The sequence below is a fragment of the Rhyacophila brunnea genome, unplaced genomic scaffold, assembly GCF_057557595.1.
Source record: "Rhyacophila brunnea isolate RB1 unplaced genomic scaffold, BYU_Rbru_1.0 scaffold_22, whole genome shotgun sequence".
Classification (NCBI taxonomy): Eukaryota; Metazoa; Arthropoda; class Insecta; order Trichoptera; family Rhyacophilidae; genus Rhyacophila; species Rhyacophila brunnea.
Genome location: NW_028232882.1, coordinates 9168800 through 9193705, shown reverse-complemented (window position 1 = coordinate 9193705; position 24906 = coordinate 9168800). Strand labels below are relative to the sequence as shown.

The 24906-nt window shown below is 34.9% G+C and overlaps 1 protein-coding gene across 2 annotated transcripts in view; it reads left to right on the top strand.

Annotated features, from left to right (window-relative positions):
- LOC147070019 (uncharacterized) overlaps window positions 1-24906 on the top strand; it is a 46504-nt gene continuing 21598 nt past the window's right edge. For both annotated transcript variants that reach the window (XM_085949852.1, XM_085949851.1), the window contains exons 1-9: window positions 1-227; window positions 11275-11686; window positions 12643-12838; window positions 20321-20536; window positions 21685-21790; window positions 22407-22567; window positions 22952-23099; window positions 24384-24523; window positions 24737-24853. In XM_085949852.1, coding sequence (XP_085805978.1) covers window positions 11440-11686; window positions 12643-12838; window positions 20321-20536; window positions 21685-21790; window positions 22407-22567; window positions 22952-23099; window positions 24384-24523; window positions 24737-24853 — 1331 coding nt within the window. In that variant the 5' untranslated portion in view covers window positions 1-227; window positions 11275-11439. The remainder of the gene's footprint in view (window positions 228-11274; window positions 11687-12642; window positions 12839-20320; window positions 20537-21684; window positions 21791-22406; window positions 22568-22951; window positions 23100-24383; window positions 24524-24736; window positions 24854-24906) is intronic.

Sequence of the window (24906 nt, the reverse complement as noted above, 5' to 3'; positions counted from 1 at the left end):
GACATGAACAGTACCATTTTCTCTCCCACTTGTGTCGTCGGCTCGTTGTCAAAAATATTTTCATAATAATTATGTAGATTTGTTTTTTTACTTTGTTGTGCTCCGTTCGGGTACTCCGCGATAACTTCATTAAGTTATATCTAAACACACCTCTACATTGTTGAATGTGCTTTCATAATAAATTAATTCAAATGGATTGTGCAAAAAGGGCTCAATATATTTAATAGGTATGTCCATTATAATTCCATGTTTTATTAAGTATTGTTCTCCTATTCGTTATAAATGAAATACAACATAGGTCTACTATTCAATATACATTTCATTATGCAGGAACGCATTACTTAGAATACTACATTTTTAGTTAATTTATTCCTTTTCCATGGGACATTCGGTGATTTGTTGATATGTCTGTCTGAGACAGGAGCTATAATAATACAGGTTAGAAACTGATCCAATTATTTATTTATTAACACACAAACCGTTCAATATACTATCCAAACACACTCGAAACATTCCGGTAAAAGAATATTAGAAAAATATTGACTCCTTAAATACTGATACAGATAGGTTTATGTTATCGTTCCTGTGTCAACAGTAAATGATATTTTCAATCTAATTTAGGCTAATGTGTATTGTGAATCTTTTGTGAAATAATTGTATGTAATTACAACGTTTTAATATCAATATTATCAACCAATTTAATGGATCAAAATTGACCTGTCAAATACTACCATGAGAAGAATTTTATTGTAAGGTTTTTCTAATATAAAAAAAGATTGTATTTTTCTTACAATGCATAATACTAAAAATTGTATAGTTAAGCTTGCTTGTAAATCTTCAATAATATATTGAGCAGGATAGTTAAACCATTTATTTATTTTTCATAAATGAATTTAAGCCATAATTTGGTACCTAGTTCTTATACAATACAAATCAGCTGATTATACCTACCTACATTCTCAAAGCATTAAAGAAAACCTGAATGTAGATAGATACATTCTGGATATGGTCGCGATAAGCGTAATTTCGCGATCAACGGGTTTGCCATGTGATTTTAACATAGTCTGAATATCATCTACATTAACACCTTCGATGCCTCCGGATATGGTTATAAGACAAATCTCTTCGATGATATTTTGAATGTCATTTTCATAATTGCAGTGAACTTCAACAATTTCACTGACCAACCTTTTCCAAACAACCTTCATACACGACTGGGTGACTTCATTCAACGCTTCGTCGATGTTTCTGATAGCTGTCATAATATTAAATCTAGCATCTCTATCACCTTTATCAGTTTCTTCAATGAGTCGAGAGAAGAAGAGTTAGACGATCCTTGGATGCTTTAAATCCAGAAGCAGTCTTCTCCTCTATGGAAATAAACATACGTGTTGGCATTCGTTTCCATTAGAGTCCCGTCTCATCCACATTAAAAATTAAATTTGGTGGATAATTTCCCCTTTCTACAAAATCCAGTTTTAAAAAAAAATCACGATATATCGAATCCGCACTCGCCGGGGTCGCGGTGGACGCAGTATATCAAAGTGATGACGTAAAACTAAAACGAATGATTAAATCAGCTGCATGTCATTTCACTTTGCAAATTCGTAAGTAGCAAGCTTCGCATTATTATTCTTTTACATCACACTCATACAGTAAATTTTATATATATTATTATATAAGTATTTTCAGCCGGGGTCGATCCACTGCTGGATGAAGGTCTCCCCCAGCTCCCTCCACTCTTCTCGGTTTCTTGTTTTTTTCTGCCACGTACTTCCACCAAACCTGACAAGTTCGTCAATCCAGCGGGTTTTGGGGCGCCCCTGTGGCTGCTTAGTGCCCCTCGGGTACCACTGAATGACTGCATTCGTCCAGCAGCCGTTCATTCGCCGTGCAATGTGTCCGGCCCACCGCCATTTCATCAATTTGGTGACCTCTATCACATCTCTCACTCTTGTTTGCTTTCTTATCCACTGGTTCCTTCTGCGGTCCTTACGCGTAATGCCCAACATGCACCTTTCCATGCCACGTTGCGCAACTCTCAATTTTTTGGATCTCTCATGTGTGTAGAGTCCATGTTTCGCAAGCATACGTTAGCACTGGTAGCACACATTGGTTGAACACTTTACGCTTCAGGCATATTGGAAGGTCGCTCTTGAATATATTACTTATGCGCCCGAATGCACTCCAAGCTAGCTTAGCTCTTCGAGCAATCTCGTCATCTATGCCTCCATCTACAGACATTTGCTATCCGAGGTAGACATAGCTGTTGGTTCTGTCGATTTGATTGCCGTTGATGAATATCGCTTTTGGATCAGCGAAGTGGTTTATCATTACTTTTGTCTTTGAGACATTAATCTTTAAACCTACTTTCAAGGTTTCATTTGCGAGCTCTTGCATCATGCCCTGGAGTTCTTCTTGGGTTTCCACGAAGACAACAATGTCGTCTGCAAAGCGCAGGTGACTGAGATATTCTCCGCTGATGAGGATTCCTCTTCTCGCCCAGTCGATGCGTCTAAATATGTCTTCTAGAGTGGATTTTATCAACTATTAAATATGCAAATATTGCCAAGATAAACCCTGAAACTTGATTTTGTTAGGAACGAATAAATGACATTATTTTATTAATTACTACATAAGCCATCATCAGTAGCTGAACAACACAGGGCGGGTCTCAGCCTCTTCCAAAAACTTCATCTACCACTATCCTGGGCCTGTATCCTTAAGGTGTCTGCACTAGCATCATTGTTGACACCGTCCAACCACCGGAAGCTGGGCCTGCCAGTTGACTTCCGACCTTCCAGGAGATACATTCTTTAATAAACAGTTTCTTTTATTCAACGAATAATTCACAAGATTTGTTACATTATAGATATTGAACATATATAATTTGAAAACATCTCATGCATATATCTACTAGAAAAAATCTTGGTACAAGTCTGTGTACTGGAAGCCAGGTGAGAACAGCTGCAATTTTCATAGCCGATTTCGGCAAAATTCATGAATTCATGAATGATGACCTAACCTAACCTAACCTAACATTTAATCCAGTATATCAGCTACTTTCAAAATTTGTTTGCCGCTGGCTTCCACTAAATAGACAAGAACCAAAAGAAAAAAATACGACACCCAACGGGGGTCATCGCTAGATTCGCGCCACTGTGCTTTTGCAACTAAGCTACGGGCATCCTATTTAATTACAACGATTTTAACTGGTAGTTCTTATATGAAATGCATATCAAATTGCGTTACAATGTTGGGTATCGGTTTTTGTATATTAAATCAAGGTAGGTATCAATTAAATGCCTTAGTTACTAACCGTCATCACGGATTACTCCAATATTTAGTTTATATAACGTACTTAGGCTTGCTAATAATTTAATAAACTATTTTATTTATTCACGAATAATTCACAAGATTTGAGAATGTAACATTCTATGTATTAATCATACATAATTTGAAAATATCTCATGCATATACCTACTATATGTCTGAGACGCATTCGAGATGCATTCTACAGTTTTTTGGACATATTGTCCAGCACGGACTGGACGGATGGTTCAATGAGTAAAAAACCTCTTTTAAGCTTGTAACACTAATATAAAGTGCGGTCCTGGTAAATAAATCTCAGACCATCTTGCTACAAATAAATCTACCGCATAAAAAAAGATTTGGCTTACATCCACATAAAAGAAGGTTTTTCCTTCCACTATTTGCCACTATCGCCAGCATTACTCTCAACTTCAATGTCTGGAAGTCCTTTTCCACTCCATCTAGCTACCGAGTCGTGGTCTCCTGGCACATCGTCGTCTCTCTGGTTTTGCAGACGTTAACCACTCAGACGCTGATATATTGTTCATCCTATCTATATTGTGTTCCACCGTTCCCAGTTCATTGCAGACATTGTACAGTTTGTGTTTAAACTGGTGCTGCTATTTTTACAGATTGGATTTACCCCTGGATCGCTTTCTGATAATCAAAATCTTTGTTTGTGATAGTAAATAAAACTATCAGATAGTCTTTGATAGATGTTTCTAACCCAACGTTAAAATTCCGTACCTGAAATTTGATAGTTTTAATTTATAACATACTTACCTACAACTATGTACAGCTAGTAATTTATAACGTACATATTACGCAGTAGTTGGTATTTCCATTCATATATATATACCAATTTTGAGCAGCACATCATTCTCATATACATAATTCGATTGGATAATGTGCAAAATATACCTACTTCAATTACCATGTTTTTTTAGTATTGCATACAGTTTTTACTTACTTGAACATCATATTGTATGGGTACCATTATCCAATGTACTTAATTCAGTATTTTGTTTTAATGAATTATGTTTTTTTCGTCATGTTAATCCATTTGTCTGAAGGCATAATAAAATCTGTACTCTGTACCTACTTATTTCATTTAAAAATATTCTGATTTGAAATTTATTCAGGTATATTGTAGTAGGTACAGGAATGGTAAACCCTTTTCTACAAGTGTGTCATTGGAGAAACAAATAAAAAAACACCCTTACACATGGGTATATATTGAAAATTTACGAAAAACGATTGACCAAGTATTAACATAATATTTTTTATGTTTTACAATTTAGTGAAGTAGGTATCCGTTGTCTGTCTGATGTAAATTTTTTTACACACGCATCTCCAAATTTGATCCTAAGGCATAAAATCCACTAAAGCGGACTTGCGGGGCGCTCGCGCATATTCTATGTGAATCATCGAAAATACAACGTAATCAAATACGCCAGCGCACACTGGATTTGACGACGCATTGTGCCCGCGTGCTCCATGATTCATCGTTTTTTGGCTTCTCAGCCATACGAATTAACGAAAATACAACGTAGTCCATTCATTGAACACGGCAAGCAAAATCACGCTCCTGGAAGCGTCGTCGATAGACGGGTGTGAAGCCATTATTTAATAACAGTGAACCCATTGTTTAGTTTGCTGCGTGTCCAATATTTCGCTGGTAGAATGATGTCATCGTGAATATTAATTACAAGCCCCGAGAAATAATATAATATTTTTATTGCTTTGTTATGAGAGACGCTGATAATAATAATTATTTTGTGCTCCTTGAGCCCCTTATTACATAGGTGAAGGGTAATGCGCGGGTGGGAGGGGGCCTAGTCAGTAGTGAGCGCACCGAACGCTTTTTTGGTGGGCTTTATGCCTAAGAGTATCATATGGGTGTCCACGGAGTGGAGACGAGGAATGGGTGTTGGCCACTTGCTTAACCTATTAGGTCCATACTCTGGGTCCAAATGCATGTTGAAAAACAAAATGTGAATTAGCCAGATCCAGGGTTGGAACCTGCTAACGGTATACCGATTAAAGATATTTGAATTACACAGAAAAATTGTCCAGAACAATTTATTATTGATTGTTTAATACTTTGGACGCGGAAGACGCACACGGCGCGTAATGACCAGGCGGCTGATCGATGTAATTAACGTGCATTTTAAAGGGGGCAATTAAAATCTCATTATCTATTCAGCAGCGAAAGCGTTAAGGTTTAGTTTGTTCGGAGGGTTAAGGCGGAGTTAACAAAATCTGGCAGTTGCCACTGGTTTCCGCATTTACCCTAGCTACTATCTATAGTTTTTCATGGATTCAATCGCGGACCCCTGCACTTTTCTGGGCACGTACCCCATATCCAGACACTGAGTTTTCAATAATAATTATTATCCAGACTATTTTCATCCCCAATCATTTAGGATAATCGAGGTTCTACTGTAGTAATACAATTTTATTTGAGAATGAGACCTCATTTACAGAATATTGAAAACGGTCATGTTGAATTTTCAATTGTTTATTTAATTTCGAAGTCGATTTACTTATAGCGCCTGTACGCGTATATGGATTTACTGGCAGCAATAATGTGTATTTTTAACTATCGTGACAATAACTGTTTGCACGTAAATTCACGGCTGTCTCTCCAATCACATTCTTCAAGAGTGTGGCTATCCATCGTGAACCAAAGTGCCTAGTCTATTTAAGTACTTACTTACATTAGAACCTAAGTTAAACTTACAATGTAAACCATTTTATTTATGTACCTGTGTCAAAGTCAAAATCATGTTTTAACACGCACGGACGGCAAAGTTCACCTCTGGCTGACATTGTGCAAGGTTATTTTATGGTACTATTTGACAGATAGTGAAAATCAGTTAACCTCAAAATTCGTTCGTAGTTGGTTTTTTGCCGGCAGGTTCGCCACTATCGTTCTACTGCTCAGGCACAGTTTGAAAAATTCTAAACTGTCAGATGAAAATTCAGAAGCTTCCGAACTTTTTTGATTCATGCATGCAACCTTGCAACTGCAGGATAATACATGTTTACAGATACATTTTCTTGTTATGGCCGCGGTAATACGTACTGTCAGCAGTAAATCCATGCACGTGTAAACGGGGTATTAGCTTGGTTACGTCTTACTGATGCACTTGCGTTACTGCAATTATTTACAGTATCTCAATCTGAATTTTTTTTTTAATAATTCTGTGGATCCCCTTTGTATTAAGCCCGATCTGTCTATGTTGATCAAATGAATTTAATACAGAAAAGAAAAATAAACTTGTATGCTGGAAGATTAAAAAATAAAAACCAATTCACTGTAAGTATGCGTAAATTAGAGTGAATCGCTGGTGAGCACTTTAATTAATTAGTCAGAATGTCACGGCTGGATAAAAACGAGAATGAACATGTTGCATACACCGACATGCAATGTTGTCACCTAAATACTTCATTAGAAACAGCACCGTTAATTGTTCTAACCCAGTGGTATCCAATAGTTTTCAATCAGGGGCACATTAAAACCCTTTAGCTCTTATGATGTTTTTCAAATTACCAGGGAGAAATGCTAAACCTTCCTTCCTTCAACAACGCTAGTAATAAAAAAATATAACCCAGAGTATTTCAGGCCAAAGTTTTTATGCATCATCAGCAACAACTATTACTTGATGGACAGTTGAATACTGAAATATTGCTTCAAAATTGAATTGAAACATTCGGTACTGTTATATTGACTAGAGGGAAGATGAATCTACATTCCCTGTGTATCAGTAACGAAGGGTGGAGGTAGGCTGTTAAGATCCGTCATAAATAGTGCACATTAAACTTTGTCAGTCATATGTATTAAATTTCTTTTTATTAAACTAAGAGCGGAATGCAGAAACATTTGTCATAACTAAAATTTCCTTAGCAGAAAACACTATGCAGAAACATTGTCCTTAGTTAAGATCATGTCTATTGAAAATATTACCATATTTAAAAATTCTCTTTCCTATAGCTTAGGTAAATTATTTTATAATTGTTAAACGATGACAAAAATATGACAACTGCATTTTATAAATGCAATAACTATAAATACATATTAATATTTAATTATAATACTCTTATGTTTCCGTTATAAGTCATTATACGTGATTCCACAGGCACTGTAAGATATTTTTTTAACATGGTAACACTAGCGTCAAGTGTCATTCTTCACCTGGCATTTTGTATTTCTACGGGCTGGCGTATAAAAGTAAAATAATATTCTGCAAGTACATGCCAAACGAATTAACACTATCAATATCCATATTGAGATACATTGTTAAATGAAATTGAGTGTATGGACTGTTTTATAGACATGCGAATTTATTTTGGCAGCAGCTGTCAGTGGTAAATGGTAATAAAGAAGGGGGCGTGTTCATAACAAAAGTAGTCTATGGTTAAGGATTCCTTAACTCTATACTCAGGATTGTCTATAGTTAGGGCTTGCGCAGACAGAGCGCGGTCAGGCGGTCTGCGTTCCGCGTTCGGAGTTCGGCGTTCTTTGTACTGTATGGACTTCATACTGTATGGGTACACAGCCGGCGGTCAGACCGCGCCGGTCAATTGGAACGCTAGAGTTCTGGAGTTCTATGCCCGGAATTACAAAGAACGCCGTACCTCCCGTCCAGTCCCGTCATAGGAATTTGAGCAGTCACACAACATAGAGCGAAACCACACGGGGGAGTGAGTACGCAACAGCGGTGCTTTCTCACTTCCACTCGCAGTCGGAATATAGCGGTCTCGCATTATGCAGCGCTTGTGTCAGTACAACGTTTATAAACAAATGGAACGCTTATTGTTGACCGCCACCTGTCTGCTGTCCCTGAACGTTAGCGGTCAACGGTCGGTTGAACGCAGAACTCCGACCGCTCTCTGTCTGCGCAAGCCCTTAAGTTATGCTTTTCGGCGACTTATCCTTAGGATCGAAATCTTAGATTGTGCATTCCGCTCTAAGACTACAATTTACAGACGGTGTTGGTTAGTTTTTAAAAATCAATTAAACCTTGCCTAAACCAAGCCATAATAGTTTTGGTATACTTTAGGCGATGTGACAAAATTGTGCACAATTTTTCATTCATACTAATTATTTGTTTTCGTTGGATTAATTCTTTCATTTTTTTAAATTCATTAAGCCCTGCCCATACCAAACTGTAATAGATAAAAAATATTATTCTATCTATAAAATATCTAAAGTTATGTATGATTTAATTGTATAATTTTAGATATTTTAGAGCATTTTTGATTGGCTTGGTTTTGCAGGGTTTAATTGAATTTTAAAAACTAACCAACACCATCTGTAAATTGTAGTCTTATTTCAATTAAAACAAATAAGTATGACTGACAATGTTTAATGTACACTATTTATGGCAGATCTTAACAGCCTACCTCCACCCTTCGCCAATGCTGTTTATACATATGCTGTTTTTATAATTTATCACACATGCATTTTTTCTTCGCTCGACTTCGAAAGTTTACGACAGGTCATAGTAATGGTTTTGTTAACGGAACCAAATAAAGTTAAAAGTAAATTCACAGGAGTAAAATTCCAATCGTTATATTGATTAAATAATTGCCTATAACCTCAAACTATTTACTCTTGATTACGTTATTTCTTTATGTTTTGATTGTATTATATTCAGAATATTACACAATAATACTTATCGGTGTGTCGTAAACCTCTACTGGCCCATTCCGCAGTCTTGGTTAATTTTATCATTTTATTGACAATTAGAAGTATCCTAATGACGCACGCTGATGGATTTATCCATCTATAAATAACTATAATTTCCAATAAATAAATCATGTAACCAGCAAAAAGAGTGTTTGCCATTTCAAGCATTGTGATGTAAACAACGATTGTGGTTGATATTTCTCGTTATTATGAACTTAGTGTTACAGATATAAAGCGAATGTGACATACCTATTAGGCCTTTTAAAATATTATAATATAAAGCCTATTATAAAGACAGTATTCTTTCTAGGCTTTATTATAAACTTGTTAGACATTTATAATCATCCACAGGTAATTAATAAATAAATGTCAAAAGTTAAAAATCCTCCTGTAAAATAGCATTTTGTTTAATTTGCCTTTTTTACAAAACACTGATGATATATTAACAGTTATAACTTTCATTTTGAAAAGCATCCCCAGTTTGAAAACCTACCACACGCCACTGGCTTTAACATAACTACTCAGCGATAAATAAAGTGAGTGGTGCTTATTAGATTTGGAAACGCTTATCAAATAATAAATGATTGATGATAAACGTCACATTAACAGTTCATATACTGAACTCCCAAATTACTAAAGCTGATTAAATTTGCTTACAAAGTCTGAAGAACATATCGTCACCATTCAGGAGAAAATCACCAACCCTCAAAAAGGCAGTTTTGAGATGAGTACGTCACCCGAAGTGTAAAATTATGTTCTTTAAGATGCAAAAGTCACCACGGTACGTTAGTAAAATGTTGCTTAAATTTGAATTATTTGATTTTCACTATTGCATTTTCAAAGCATGATCCTGGACATTCCTTAAACGTTGTAGATAATCTATTTATATAATTTTGAAGCCTTATTATCCTTTATATTTATTTTAAACATTTGATGACTGCATAAAGTATTTTTATTACATAAAATAGTATTCTTTTAAACCTCTCGCTCTAATGTTTTAGAATATAGTCATATTTCACTACATGTGCAGTGGTGTTAAGATTTTTTACTTTTATTAATTTTTAAACGCATTTATAAAACCATTAGTATAATTTATGTCGACATTATTATTGTGAAATATCTACGATAAAAAATTATATTGATGATCTCTGTGATCCCAAATTTGACAAGAATTAGGCATTTTATTATTCAAAAAATGGGCAAGATTAACACATTTGAAGATAATTCTAAAGATACTAATTATAAGCTATGTCTTTGACCATTCAAGTGTGATAAACATCATACGAATAATGATTGCTTTGTAATTATTATTGACCTAAGAATACGGTAGTTGTTTTTTGAAATACGCCATTTCTTTTGGCATTCCCCAGTAGTTAAGCTACAACATACGGCCGTAGCCATAAATTGACAAACTATAATTGAAGTAGGGAGTAAAATGATGTTAACGCACGTGTTTGAACATGTACCTAACTGATTTTTTTTTTTAAACACTTAATTTTTTTTTTTTTTTTTTTCCAACCATGTCCGATCCTGATAGGATCATATGGGCCTCCACAGAGTGGAGGTTTGTATTGACAGATTTTGTTTTTTACGAGAAATGGATGTCAGCCACTTGCTCAACCTATTAGGTCCATACCCTGACACACACAAATTGAAAAACAATATGTGTACTTGCCAGACCCAGGATTCGAACCTGGGACCCACGGCTTTATAGTCCAACGCTTAATACTCGTCTGAAACAGGCAACAATAACTAATCAGGAATAGTTTGTCATAATAATATTGCTTTGGTCCAGATTTTTAACAAGCAAAAGTCATCAAACCAAATTTTAGCCACCTTGCCTCCTTCAAAACCTTCCAGATGTATTAATTAGCATCAAAAAGTAAAAGTAACATTAAAAATTTATTAAGAAGAGGAGAGAAAATTATGTAATGTAGATAAAACCTTAAGAATATTAAAATCTGATTTTTTCTTCAGATTGATGTATTTACATCATTTGGCATTATTAATACAAAAAATACAAAATTGAAAAATGTGAGTTGACTCTAGTACAGATAATATGTATATAGGTACACATTAAAACAGTTTTACTTCTAATGAATTAGAAATAATAAGGATCTCCCACATTATTTCAATAAGAGTTTTTTTTTTTTATTGCAACAGATGTACAGTTATATTCTTCATAAGTTCTTATGCATTTATGTTCAATATCTAGCAGATGGCATTTCTTCTTCTCGTAACACAGTTATTTTTTATTTTTGTTTCAGTCACTTGAGGTTCCTGTGTACAGCCGTCACACTTTTGGCTACGTCTCTCAATTTCAATTACATTTCAATGAATGAATTTGTGGATAACTGAAAAGGGCACAATAATATGATATAGCAGAGATGGCTGAATCCAAGATGGAGGCGGTGACGTGGAACTAATTAAAAATGATGAGGCCAGAGAGCGGGGTTGGCAACCCCATGCGGCCCACCAACATCTACAACCGCTCCATCTCGGAGGGGAGCACCCGCCCCAACTCCCTCTTCCCCCCCGACAGGCAGATGCAGCCTGAGAAGCAGCCGATCAAGTTCGACGTGAACCTGGTGGGGGCGCCCCCCGAGGTCGAGCAGCTCGTCAACAACATCAAGCAGGTCGCCGAGGAGTTTCTGTATCATTGGAAGATGTTCCCCATCGGTGAGGAAATTTAATACTGTCATAAATATTATTCATTAGATACTCACAATATCTAGATTAGGAACATACATAATTTTGAAAACACTTCTGAGAAAATATATTATAACCAATAGAAAAAATCTTTTTAAAAAAAGTAAGACACCGCAGGAATCGAACCTGGATCTCTCGGGTATCGCACCCACGCACATTGACCACAATGCTAAAAGAGTCATACTTAATTATGACAAATTTTAACTAATGACTTTTTGGGTTTATAATAAAGGGATTCTGGAATACCAGGATTGATTTATTGAATATATCCCAGAATTGAATCAAAAATATATTTTTATTAACTTAAGAATTGTATATAAAAGAAGGTAGTAAAAAAAAGTATAATTTGTTACACGTAACTTCATATGGTTTATCAGATTGGGCGAGTGACAGAATGTTCGCTTTTGTACCATGAGGGTCGCACTGAAGCGACCAAGTCAAGTGAAGGAGATTACTGTGGGCAGCCTTTACGTTGCCCCGATAGAAGCAGAGGACTGCTCCCATCCCATAGCACATTTAGAGCCGAAAACGAATAGTATCAGTTAGCAAAATCTGACAAAATGTATCAGAACCACACATTTTCTGAAAATTTACACATTACTAACGCAATGTTTTTAGAGTTTCTCAGTTTTTATTATTTAATATTCTGATGGCTCTTGCAAATGAGCTCACGTGACATGATGTTAATGTGTTTCTAGCATTAATCGCTCAGAGTCGTCACAATCCTCAGCCCTGAGGGAACGGCCGAGAAGAGAGATATAACCATACATTCTTCATATTTTTACATTTTACCTATATGGCTTTACAGTATTTGTTCTCTAGTGAGGTATTTTTAAAATGAAAAAATTACAAAATATAACAGGGAACATTAGGATTGTAAATGAACCCACCAAGAGGTAGAAAGAAATAACTTTATATGGTTCCAGTGTTACCGACACCATTGGGGGCCACCCCGCCACAGCCGGGTCTGCCCATGGAGATAACTCACCGACCCAAACGGCTCAATCTCCAAGATCTCTTCCTGGCGCCGTCCTTTGATGAGTTGGACGCGGTGGCCGTCGACACCAAGGGAGAACCACGCAGACTGAGCCACAAGCAACTGGAGTGCGTCCGGGAAAGAGGGTGAGACGCTTTCTTTCACTTCACCACTTGTCTGTGCAATCGACAGCCATTTAAAATAATAAAAAAAGAAAAAATAATTGAAACTTTTCTTATATATAAAAGTTGTTTATTTGCTCTTGTATTTTGGTTCACATTGTCCGATATACATAGTACCATATTAAATTTCCCCTAATGGGAACTGGAATGCAAGCAAATTAGGCAATACTTTTCACAATTAAGTTTCTTTTATTCTGTTCTGAGTCAAATAATGTCCATTGCAAAGTGCATTTATTTATTTATCGGGCAGAGGTGCTTTCTAGGATGCTAGCTTTCCTATGTATTGAAGACGTTTCGATTAAATTATTGTTACAGTAGAAGGGCCTAGGGATATAATAGTGTTAACTCTTATGATTTCAATTGATCATGTGCCATCTCTGTGAATCGCCTCGTAAGTTATTTGTTTAAAATTCTGTTGATAGGTGTGTTTCGATTTAGATTAGCGTCGACCACAAATTTACTATTAGTGGCAGGTTTGACGCCAAATAATGTGCGTAGGCAGTGGCATCGAATATGTGCGTTGAAACCAAAAGGCGATTGAGTTTACCTCATAAATTTGTTTCTCTACACTGGCGACCTCTTAAATTTCTCCTAGTACAAGCCACTTCTTTAGTTGTAGTCTTGTTACAAATCAACAAGTTCGGGACAAAAAAATATTATTAAAAATTGATCGTGCTATAATGAATACGCACTCACCGGTGTCACTATGAAAGAGATTACCTATAGATTAGTTTTATTGTGGCATTTCACACAGGTGACAAAATTTTTATAAACATGTTATGTGGAGGATTCATATGACCTGTTTTTAAATTAAATAAATAAACACAGTTTAAACTTGTTTTTTTTATCGAAACTATAATGATATATGGGGGTTGACACTGTTTTATTCTGGGTTCTTCATTTGATCTATCACTTTATTATAATGTGTTTATAATTAAAACTAACTCTGCATTCGCTGTGTGATATTGTAACCTTCTATAAAGATAAATTTATGATCGGAAGTATTCAGATCAATTAATTAAGTGTCAATTGTAAAAGATATTTGGACAGCTTTATGCACATACGGGCAATGCAAATTTTTTACGAAACTGTGGTATTATAGATTTCTTCTTAAATATGTATGCAATCGGCTGAATAACAATTAATACACAATTAATTAATATAACAATTAATTTAAAACTCCCAAATGAATGTCTCATTCAACATTGGATGTTATTTAATCTGTCAATACATAACGCAGTCCATTTGACTGTAGTATTTTCATTAATGATTATGATATGAAAATGTAGTAAAACAATTTTGTTTTTATAATTGAGGGTCTCGGATCACAACATGAATAAGTCCACAATGGAAAACAAGTCCAAACTTTAATCGAGTTGCTGAAGATCGAACAAGTACAAATAATAAATAATTAAAAAATGAGTGAGCAGTTTTCACATTACCACATGCCAATTTATGCGTGAAAAAGGATTCAAACATCTGACTGCTGAATTGGCTTCACTTGTTCTCCTTCAAACACCGAATATATTAAGAAACAGGAAAATATCAATATTTTTTAAGGAATATAAAGGAGCATTTGAAAATGATATCTCAGTAAGTTATAGAGTGACGGTTAAGCATGTAAAATTTTATATTGCGTTATATACAACTTTTAAATCAATCTACTCAACTTGATCACCGATGTACTTGTATTCATTTAATCCTCAGCACTTGTTTAGTTGTCCGAAATGAAAAAACATTTTTTTTCTGTACAAAGTCTCGATAGATTTTTTTGTCAAAACGTTATTTTTTCGCTTGTTACCGCTGTTATCTGAAAACTTTTGGTCGTGGACTTGTTCATGTTGTGCCATTAACCCTCCATTTTTTTTTTTTTTTGATATATGGTATAATTATAATAAAGTGATAGAGTAAGTAATAAATGACAGTATAATTGAAATTAATTCAATTCATAGAATCAGTTATCGAATGTGAACGTGCATTTACAATGGAAAATAATCTATTATAAAAAAAAATCATACGCAAAGTCCTTTTAGTAAACTTTTATTATAAGAAAGATATCAAAACAAGATACATCCTAGTATATTATATGTTAACTGGGAATGTCATTTTATTTTTAGTTTTATCTCTTTCGACTATTGCCATAATTGTATTAATACCATAGTTTGAAGCAACATAATATATATATATTTCGTTTGATTTTTACCCATGTAATGTTCACAAATCATGCTAGTGCCAGCAAAAACATTAAACCTTACCGATCGATCGTAGGCTTGCGGTGAGTCGGTTAAATTAAACACAACTCGAAAGATTATTTGTCTCAAGTTTAGCTACGAGGTATTCTCTCATATTACAAATCGGGATGATATTCGTACGGCAAAGAGATGTGTCTCTCTGGACGGTTCCAAAGGAAGCTTCGCAAACGTGAATCATCAAAATTCGCAATAGTGATGTCTTTCACTCATGAAGTGATCCATAATCCTACACTGACGCAAATGGAGCGCGACTTAGGACTTAAGCAAGTTTCAATAATAGCATGAATTCTAAAGATGTCAAAGAAAATATGAATATCCACACTTATAGACAGAGTCTAAAACCGAAGCATTGACATTATGATAAAAGTAAAGCTATAATTGTTTGTGGAATGACTGGAATTGTATATAGATAGGTAGATAAATACACCGAAACATTGTGATTTAGCATATTTAGATAACCAATCACAAATAATAGCAAACGAGAGTTTACAGTCGCAATCTTTCAATGTGTCAATGTACAGAATATAAATTTTTCTATGGCTACTATTTCAACCATATTAACAACGTTATGGAATTCCTATCAAGTGTTGTAATATCATGTGACTCGGGTCAGCGGGTGTACTAATTACAAATGATGGCCGCATGGCTTAAGCGTCAGCCTATAACGTCGTGGGTCCCAGGTTTGAATCCCGGATCTGGCAAGTACACATATTATTTTTTCAATGAGTCAGAGTATGGACCTAATAGGTTGAGCAAATGGCCGACCATCCATTTCTCGTAAAAACAAATCTGTTAATACAAACCTCCACTCTGTAGAGGTCCGTATTGTCTTACATAGGAATATAGTCGGAAAAAAAAAATACATACTAATCATTTATATTTTTGCTCGATGTTTCATTTTTTTAAATAAAAATTCGAAAAATATTTAGTATCATAGATATGAATATTATCTATATTTGAATAGAATTATTTACTTCTTGGAAAGTCCTCTCGAAATGCTGCAATTTTTAGGGTTTCAGTGTAAGTCTACCTACTCCTAAACATAGACCAGGAAAGTATGTGATATGGAAGAACATCTCGTAGAAAACTTTGAGCAAATCAAAACGGCTTTAGTGGAATTGGGACTCACCGCACCCCTACAAAATTGTTTTATAATACTGTTGAATGCTTTCTATTTCGCAATCAACCGAAAAGAAAATGTATCAAATTGAATATTGCTGTATACAATAAATAAATACTTGACTTGAATTTGAATTGATTAACGTTGAACTCAAATTGAATTGTCGAAATTAATTTTCCGAAAGCCCGCACAAGGATAAGTACGGCAAAGCGAAGATGCTAAATTCTAACCAATTGGAAACAATCAGAAGACGGGGGTACGTTCTACTCCCAAATGTTTCAGTATTGAAATTATCTTATATATTATTATCACTCCACCACTATAGTACTTCATCATTGCTACCTTTTATGTTTATCTTTATGTGTTGAAGTGTCTTGTGAATGTGTCGATTGTTGTTATGTTTTTTGTTGGTGCACACATTTAATGCTACATTTATAAAAGTATTGTCTATTTTCCCTAGGCAAATGGATCTGAAGTTTATCTATTTAATAGGACCGGTGATATTTGGTCACTGAATTTATAAAATTATTGTCTATTTTCCATAGACAAGGAATCTGAATATTATATATTTTTTCTATTAAATATCAGTGGTGATATTTGATCACTACATAATTTCATTTTATATGAAAAAAAAATATAACATGTTTCACCGAGTGACGAAATTATGAAGCTATTTTATAGCTGCGTTTTGGCGTCCACAGTGAAGAAGCAGGGAAAACAACTGTTTTTAAATCGCTGGGTAATGGGTAGTAACCATTTTGCATAAAAGGTCTGTCAAAATGACTTCCATTTTGTAGAACGTCATAAAATGTCCAGTTTCGTAACAATGCTGAAACCTGTAACATATAGGCATGATGCATTTATAAGGTACACACTTGGACAGTAAAATACTTAAGTACTAATAAATATTTAAGTACCCAACTGTGAAAAATAATTATATTGTCATGTTGATTAATAGTTATGTTTTCCACGATTTTTCAAAAGCTCGCAGACAGTATTGTATAAAATGTTTAAAGAAATAAACACACGGGACATAAACCCAAAATCTATCGCTTTGAATAAAGCAAATAAGCCCTTATTGCATTTGCACAGCAAATTATTTATCTTTCTTTAGTGGCGCTATCTCAGTGCAAGTTGTTACCGATCTGTTTGCATTCGCTAAGGAATTTACTGAACATAACCACCGTTTTTAATAATCTATAGATTCCATTGAATTTATATAGATGTCACAGTTAGTTTGGGTGGTGCCTAATTTTAATAAATACGGATAAACTGATTCCCATTATTTATATGATAGATTGCATACATATTGTGGTTACAGTTTGCTTGTAATTAAATAATTAACCACTGGCTAATATAATAGTCTGTTAGCAGGGAACTCAGAAATAATGGGAACTGAAATACTTAACGGGTAAGGAGAAGCAGACAACCGATCTCGAGTAAGGAAGAATGTGGGATAAATTTAAATACATCATATGTCGAATACTGACAACTGCTCTCGCTTTATGCATTGACGCTCATTTAATATTGGTGTATTACACACACTATTGCACGTCTATAATGAGTGGTTCATTTTCGTAGGACACACACGTTCAAAACCCTGCTTCAAAATTTACTGTGTTTTGGTATATAGCCTATTGGAATTCTATTTATTATCTGTTCTGTGTCTGTTAGGATAGCTCCGTTCTGTGGATGTCCATTTGCTCCATGGAGTTGAAACGGTGATTTAATGCTTTCTTAAACAAGTGATAGGTACCAAAATAATGATGATACTTTTATTCTTTTAGCAAAATATGTGTGCGCTCTTTAGTTTTAACGAATACAAAATTATCGTGCATTTTGTCATCCTTCATTAAGTTAAGATTTACTATACCATTATTTTTTTTTATAAATACCATAAGGCATGACCCAAAAAATCATTGAAAAAAATATCTTCCCTTTTTGAAGCATGTTTCAAATTGACAAATTATCAAATAAGTCGACACAATTAATATTTATGTTAACCAACTTACCTAAATGCATGACTTTAAATATAAAAAAACATTTTAAATGATAAAATTAACTATGAAAGTAATTTATTTAGTATTTTAAAAATATTCACCGTACTTTGTGTTTCTTTAAAGTATTTCTACTTATATTTTCTCTTAGCGTAAGGCCTGAGTGGACAAGCTAGCGGCGGGGCGGGGGCGGCGTGTGCAACTCAAACGTATAACAGTGTGTGAAATGTTTATAGGCAATGTCTTTTTTTGGGTATTTCACACACGGTTATACGTTTTGAATTGCACACGCCGCTGCCGTCACGCAGACATCTCGTCCACTCAGGCCTTACGCTTACAGTGCCTACCTTCATAATTATTGTTTTTTTTTTTTTTTTTAATGTGAAATTATTCAATAATTAAAAAATGTTTATAAGGTCTTATTATTGCATCAATATATGTTTAAAAATTATCGAATTATTATCTTTTTTTAATAAAATGAATACATTTTGTTTGATAATATTTTTGTTATCTATATGTGAGTTGTTTTTATCCAATGAATGAACATTTCGATAAATAATAATGTTAAATGATGACACCTCAGAATAAGTATTTTATATAACTAAGCAGAATTTTGGACGAAGCTTGGAATTAAATAATATATTATATTTTCGAGTACTGTCTCTTGGAACATGTTAGTACCCCCAAGAGACGTAAATTTTACCAGAGTACCCCATTTTTGACATGGAATAATTGGGAGCAGTGATTCTCTCTAATTTTGAAAAGCCTCAGAAACATGTTTGAAGAATGTTACATTCTTAAATCTTGTAAATGTCTTCAATAAAAAAATATTAGTCAGTTACAGGGTTGTCAAAACTAATATTTCGATTACTCCTGACACCATCCATAAATCATGTAATGTAATTACCGTGATTTAAATTACAAAGATGATTGCTATTTCTTGACATGATTTGAAATGCCTGTGATAGCATAGTTACTAGGAATTATTCACATGAAGGATATTTGGTTCCCTCACTCTCACTCAGTCTAAGATTTTTGACATATAACTATAGATCCACTAGTATATGTTGTCCGCTGAGTGTAGGCGCCACATGCTAACATTTCACGTAATATCATTCAATACTTTTTATAGTGTGATGAGCTTACTTTTAAATTCAAACACCTGATGATTTATGATGGTATATTTATACTCCCTTGTATCCGGCAATGTAGCGTGCCAACCACTAATGATATGCAAAAAGAAAGGGTTATATTTAAACCGCTTAAAGAATTGGAAGAAATTAACATCGCGAGGCAAAAATTATACCATTTTGTAGACAAAGGAGTTTCCTGACGGTACATAACCGTTGGTGGATTTGAATCAGTTGAATATATAACTTTGGATTTCAACTGGTTAAACCCTCAAGGTCGGCGAAATGGGTGTGAGAGAACAAGGCTCGATAATTGCGTTCCGACAGCCATTTTATGCACTCTGTAATATTTCAACTGATCCAGACGTTTACATCGTACTTTAAACCTTTAAAACCAAGCCATAATAGATTAAAATCAAATAAATATTCGTCTATCTAGAAAATATGTATGGTTTAATGGCATAATTTTAGATATTTGGTAACATGAACTTAAAAAAACTAACTAAAACCATCTGCAATTTTTATATTGTTAGTTCAATGAAAACAAATATGTATGACTCACAAAGTTGTACACTTTTTATGTCAGATCACCACAGCCTACCTTCAACCTCCGCCACTGTCAGATAGAATACTTATTCCGAGGTAGGGTTGAGTAAATAAAATATGTATTTGAATAAATTCTTATATTCTCTTTAATATTGCTGAACTATTGAATAATAATCAGTAATAACGTACTATATACTAGAAAAATATTATTATTTAAATTCAGTTGTCAAATTAGTGAAAAATTAAAATATGTAACAGCGTAATTGTTTTACGTACAAATGATTTTAACTTCTCATCTTTAAACTCAATAGGAAATAAAATCGATAAAAGCTACCGTCAACATAGCCAAGATGTGTTGTCGGCATAATGTATAATTGATTGATGAATTTATCCCGGTGCAGTGAGTTTGAAGTGTCATCGCTGAACTTCCCGGGCCAAGTTCACCGCTGGAGACTATCCCTGCTCTTGCAACGAGGGTCGGAGAGGTCGCGGGAGGCTCTGCTCGATGACTTGGCTTGCTCCATGACCCTCCTCTTGGTCACCGGCCGAGCCAGAATTCTATCGCATCAATTCTCCGTCAAGGAGAGCTTGCGCTCATTGCTACTCGGATTTACAAGGTTTCCTTTATTTATCACTCGCAATCATAGTAAATATAATATCACATAGAATGGGGAAATGCTATCTGTATGAAAATAGTGTCTTCTCTAAAAAAAATTATGTTTGTGAAGTCAGAAAAATAGCTTGAATCCACAATGTAAACTGTTGTAGGCTTACTTTTGTTATGGTGATGTATATTGGAATCATTATACAATGGCACTATGGGTGATTCGTAGATGTATTGGTTTGTTTCCTAGAATGTCTGTTTCGACTGTAAATTGCTGTTACCGTACCCATGGTGCCACTGTAGAATGATTCCAGTCTTCCCATTTGAGCTTGTGGCGTTACATTAATATTTTATAGCGGCATGACTTTGAAAAGAGACACATAGATGGCGCGGCCCATTGACTGGACACCGCAAGCACTATGTAGACAGATTAGGATTTAGTCAGTTTAGTCTGACTATCTCTGACACTTTGGATCATACAGGTCCTCTATTTTGAGACTAAGCACCTTACACTATTGAGATTCGTTTCTAGTGATAAGTGTGGTATCTAATTGTCAAATGTGATACCTACCTGAACTGAACTAATCCTTTGGCAAGTTCATCTGGTTATCTGGTCGAGCGAGTCATCTTATCTTATCAATCTGTTTTCTTGAAGACGTATTCTCTGTTATTGTTGATTAATCTCTGTGAATTCTGAATAAATACTAAAACCGGAAGTGTTTCTATTTTATAAATACTATAACAAGCGACCAACGTGGGCTTAAAGTATTTCTATTTTATAAATAAAACCATCCTATAATTTTTAAATAAAAATATGGAGATACTATACTTTTTAGGTTGTTGGGTTTTAAAACCTACAAGGAAAGTCCTGGGAAATATAAAACATAGATAATTCTTTTATGAAAAAATGGAGATGCTGCTTTTTGTATAAGATTAATCGTTAAGTTAATCGTCAGCATGGTAAATATTCGAAACAGACTCCTAGATTCCTCATTTAATTTTTGGCCATATATACCGTAGAAGGATGGCATCCTAGAACTGGTGGTATGCAGTCAGTTCGAAGCTGATCGACGGTTAAATCGTTAGGGCCGCGATCCACAGTCGTGGAGTCGTTTTAACTTGTGGCGCTTGTTATTATAATGCAATGTATTTTATTTACAGACTTCTAGATATAGTTCTTGGAATGCCATCTCTCCTGGCGCATAATCTGGACAATAAGATAAAAGAAGAGAGATGCAGATATCTCGTTGCCGAACTTGTATGCCGGGTAAGACCTTCAAATTTGAACTACTTTTTCATCTATTTTCACTTTCTCAGTGGAGTATTTGTACACTGGAGAATCCCTATCGGTTACTAGTCTTCTCGAGTTATGCCTCCATCGTATAGCTTTGCCGAATATACTATGTAGTAGTGACGAAGGGTCGAGTGAAGGACTCATGACAATAGTAGTGCGTCTCGTGACGGACTCGATGAGTGAGTGAGGATTCATGCATTGTCCTTCTAATTTAGACAAATGCAGTACCTACATATATATTATAAGAGATATTGTCGCAATTAACAAATCATAGATCTAGTTATGATTAAGGAAATCCTGACAATTATTATCGCTCTATTGTTTTGTTTTGACAACAAAACATACATATTAAAGTGTGTCGTCACTCATTTAATGCTGAGTGGTGTGATTGTTGGATTAAGAAAAGTATTTTTTAGTAAGTAGGTACTTTTTGACACCCAGCATTCGACGCAAATGTTTGTTCTGGAAGCCCAGTACCTATATAGTTTCTCTACAAAGTCCTTGTAAGATACCATGTATCGGAAATTAAGCACAATTCTCCAGAAAGTAAGGCAAAGTAAAAAAATGTATTTAATATTTTCTATTCCAGCCGGAATATATTGGATCGCTATCACTGCTGTGCGGCTTCGTCAGGCGGCAGCTTCGAAGGGCGGCGACGGAGAAGTTTGAGGTGGAGAAAGAATGCTCCCGACCGCCGTGTGCTGTCCCCTACTTGTACCAAACACCACAAGGGGGACATATTGACCTTAGGTATTGAATATCTTTTTGTATTCTCACATGTAGAATAAGATAATTCCTTTGAATAAATAAAAAAAAAAAAAAAAAGTAAATACGTTTGTTCTTGAAGATATTATTCCTGCAATAATAATGAATGTGCCGATATAAAAAAATAGTCTCATGCGCCTTACAAATGCAAGCGATGTTGCAATAATAAAATAATAAGAATTAATGTTATAAAAAAAAACTGGTTCCATACAATTTGCAACTGAATTATTTTTAAGTAGTAGCAAACATGACATGTTCTCGATTTGAATATTGACCCTCAAGTATATCCTCACAGCATATAGATCACCCTTGTACCACCACTGAATCGATGACAAACAACACTTCAATCGATTGCGTGTATTTGTTCAGGTTATTCAAACGGGATACGATGAGACGGGCCTTGCCCATCCTCATCGGCATTCTGGAGAAGGAGACACGAGGGTGGTTTCTTCACTTCCGGGAGAGGCTCATCGCCGAACTGAGAGCCCAGAAAATGCCTGACCAAGATATCGAACGGGTATGAAATTCATTTCGAATGACATGCATTTTTTTTTATATTCGTCTAAATATTCTAAATGATGATTTTTTGGTGTCTTTAGCTATTTATGTAACCTGCATATTATAATAATTGACACAACATTTTACAGTATGTATATAAGTTTCGGTAGAAGTCGAACATGTTTCATTTTAAATGTTCTCTGTATGGTACATTGAAAGATGGCCACCCATGTCTACGGCCGCCATCTTCGCCAGTATGTCTTGACATTTTATGTTTGAAATGGTTAATGTATGTAGTAAATAAAGCAAATACCATTAATTGATAATTGTCACGAATTTTAAATGCTTGTGGTTTTTGACATATGTGGACGATAATAGTGTGAATTTTGCCACAAATGAATTCGTAATGCAAAATGACTTATTTTATAGTTTATTTGAACATTATTCATAGTAGTTCTTTTTTCATCTTCAGTTTAATATATTTAGGCTCCTGTCTTTTACCAAAGTGTTTCCCTAACTTTTATTTTGATGGAACACTTCAAAAATCCTGAAATTTTAACCGAATACTTTGTTTATTTTGTAGGGTAGGTAAATAATTTAGAATCAATAGAAATTAAAAAAAATTCTTAATGATTTGGATCCTTGAATTGCAAATCTTCTTGATACCATTCAGGCGCAATATTACAAAGTTGAATACTTATATCTGGTGTGGGTTCCTGGAAGTCGACCTTGTTGCAGCATAATATGTAAGAATATCCTGCTTCGCCCGTTAATATGAAGCCAAACTTGTTTGAATTTGTTGCAGGCGTTGAGGCTTAAAAAACCATTTCAGGTTTTCGCGGAACATAGTTTGTTTCTCTAGACTAGAAAAGGATTTTTTCAATGTAATTGGTAAAAACTTAATATCCAGTCATGGCTAAATGCATTGTAATTGCAGGTTGCGGTAATTTTAGCTACCTGTCAAATCACCGTTGAGGCTTAAAAAACCATTTCAGGTTTTCGCGGAACATAGTTTCGGACATAGTTTGTTTCTCTAGACTAGAAAAGGATTTCTTCAATGTCATTGGTAAAAACTTAAATATCCAGTCATGGCTAAATGCATTGTAATTGCAGGTTGCGGTAATTTTAGCTACCTGTCAAATCACCAAAGCTGATTGATTTTGTCATTAAATTTTGATTGTGACGCAGAAGAGAAAAATACATTGGAATTAACGGAATCAAGAGTAAACCAGCTCTGATTTCCACATATTCATAATGTGACTGACTTCCTAATAATAAAATTGGGGTGCAATGTTTCCCGTAGGAGGTGAAAGAAGCAGTGATGAGAGAATACTTGCAGAGAGTGTACAACAGCGTGCTGGCCCACCCTGGCCTTGCTACTCTCGGATCGGGGATTCCTGATTTATTCGTTCGTCAGGCTCAAGCCACCGTCATGATGCACAGGTACGAGTGGCTTGAAACCACATTAGAGTAATAATTACTAGAATATATCAAATATTGAGTCGTTAGCTATTCGCCCAACTCATTATTAACTCCTTATCCCAGATTGGAAAATGATGTGAATATCATAAGAAGCCGAGTTTGGGTCCTCCATGGTGGGCACCTGATAAGTAATGAAAACTTTATAATTAATAAATGTGTTTATTTCGTTTGCAGGGCCGTGGACAATGTGCAAAGAAAGTTAGATAGGACTAAAGATAGTCTACGAGAAAGATTAGAGCACCTCTATCCAGTGCTCTCTAGGATTAAATCCTGGATGGAATCAAAACTCAGGTAATCCAATGGCAATTAACCTGTTAAAACTTTACCTCTTCATGATCGAAACC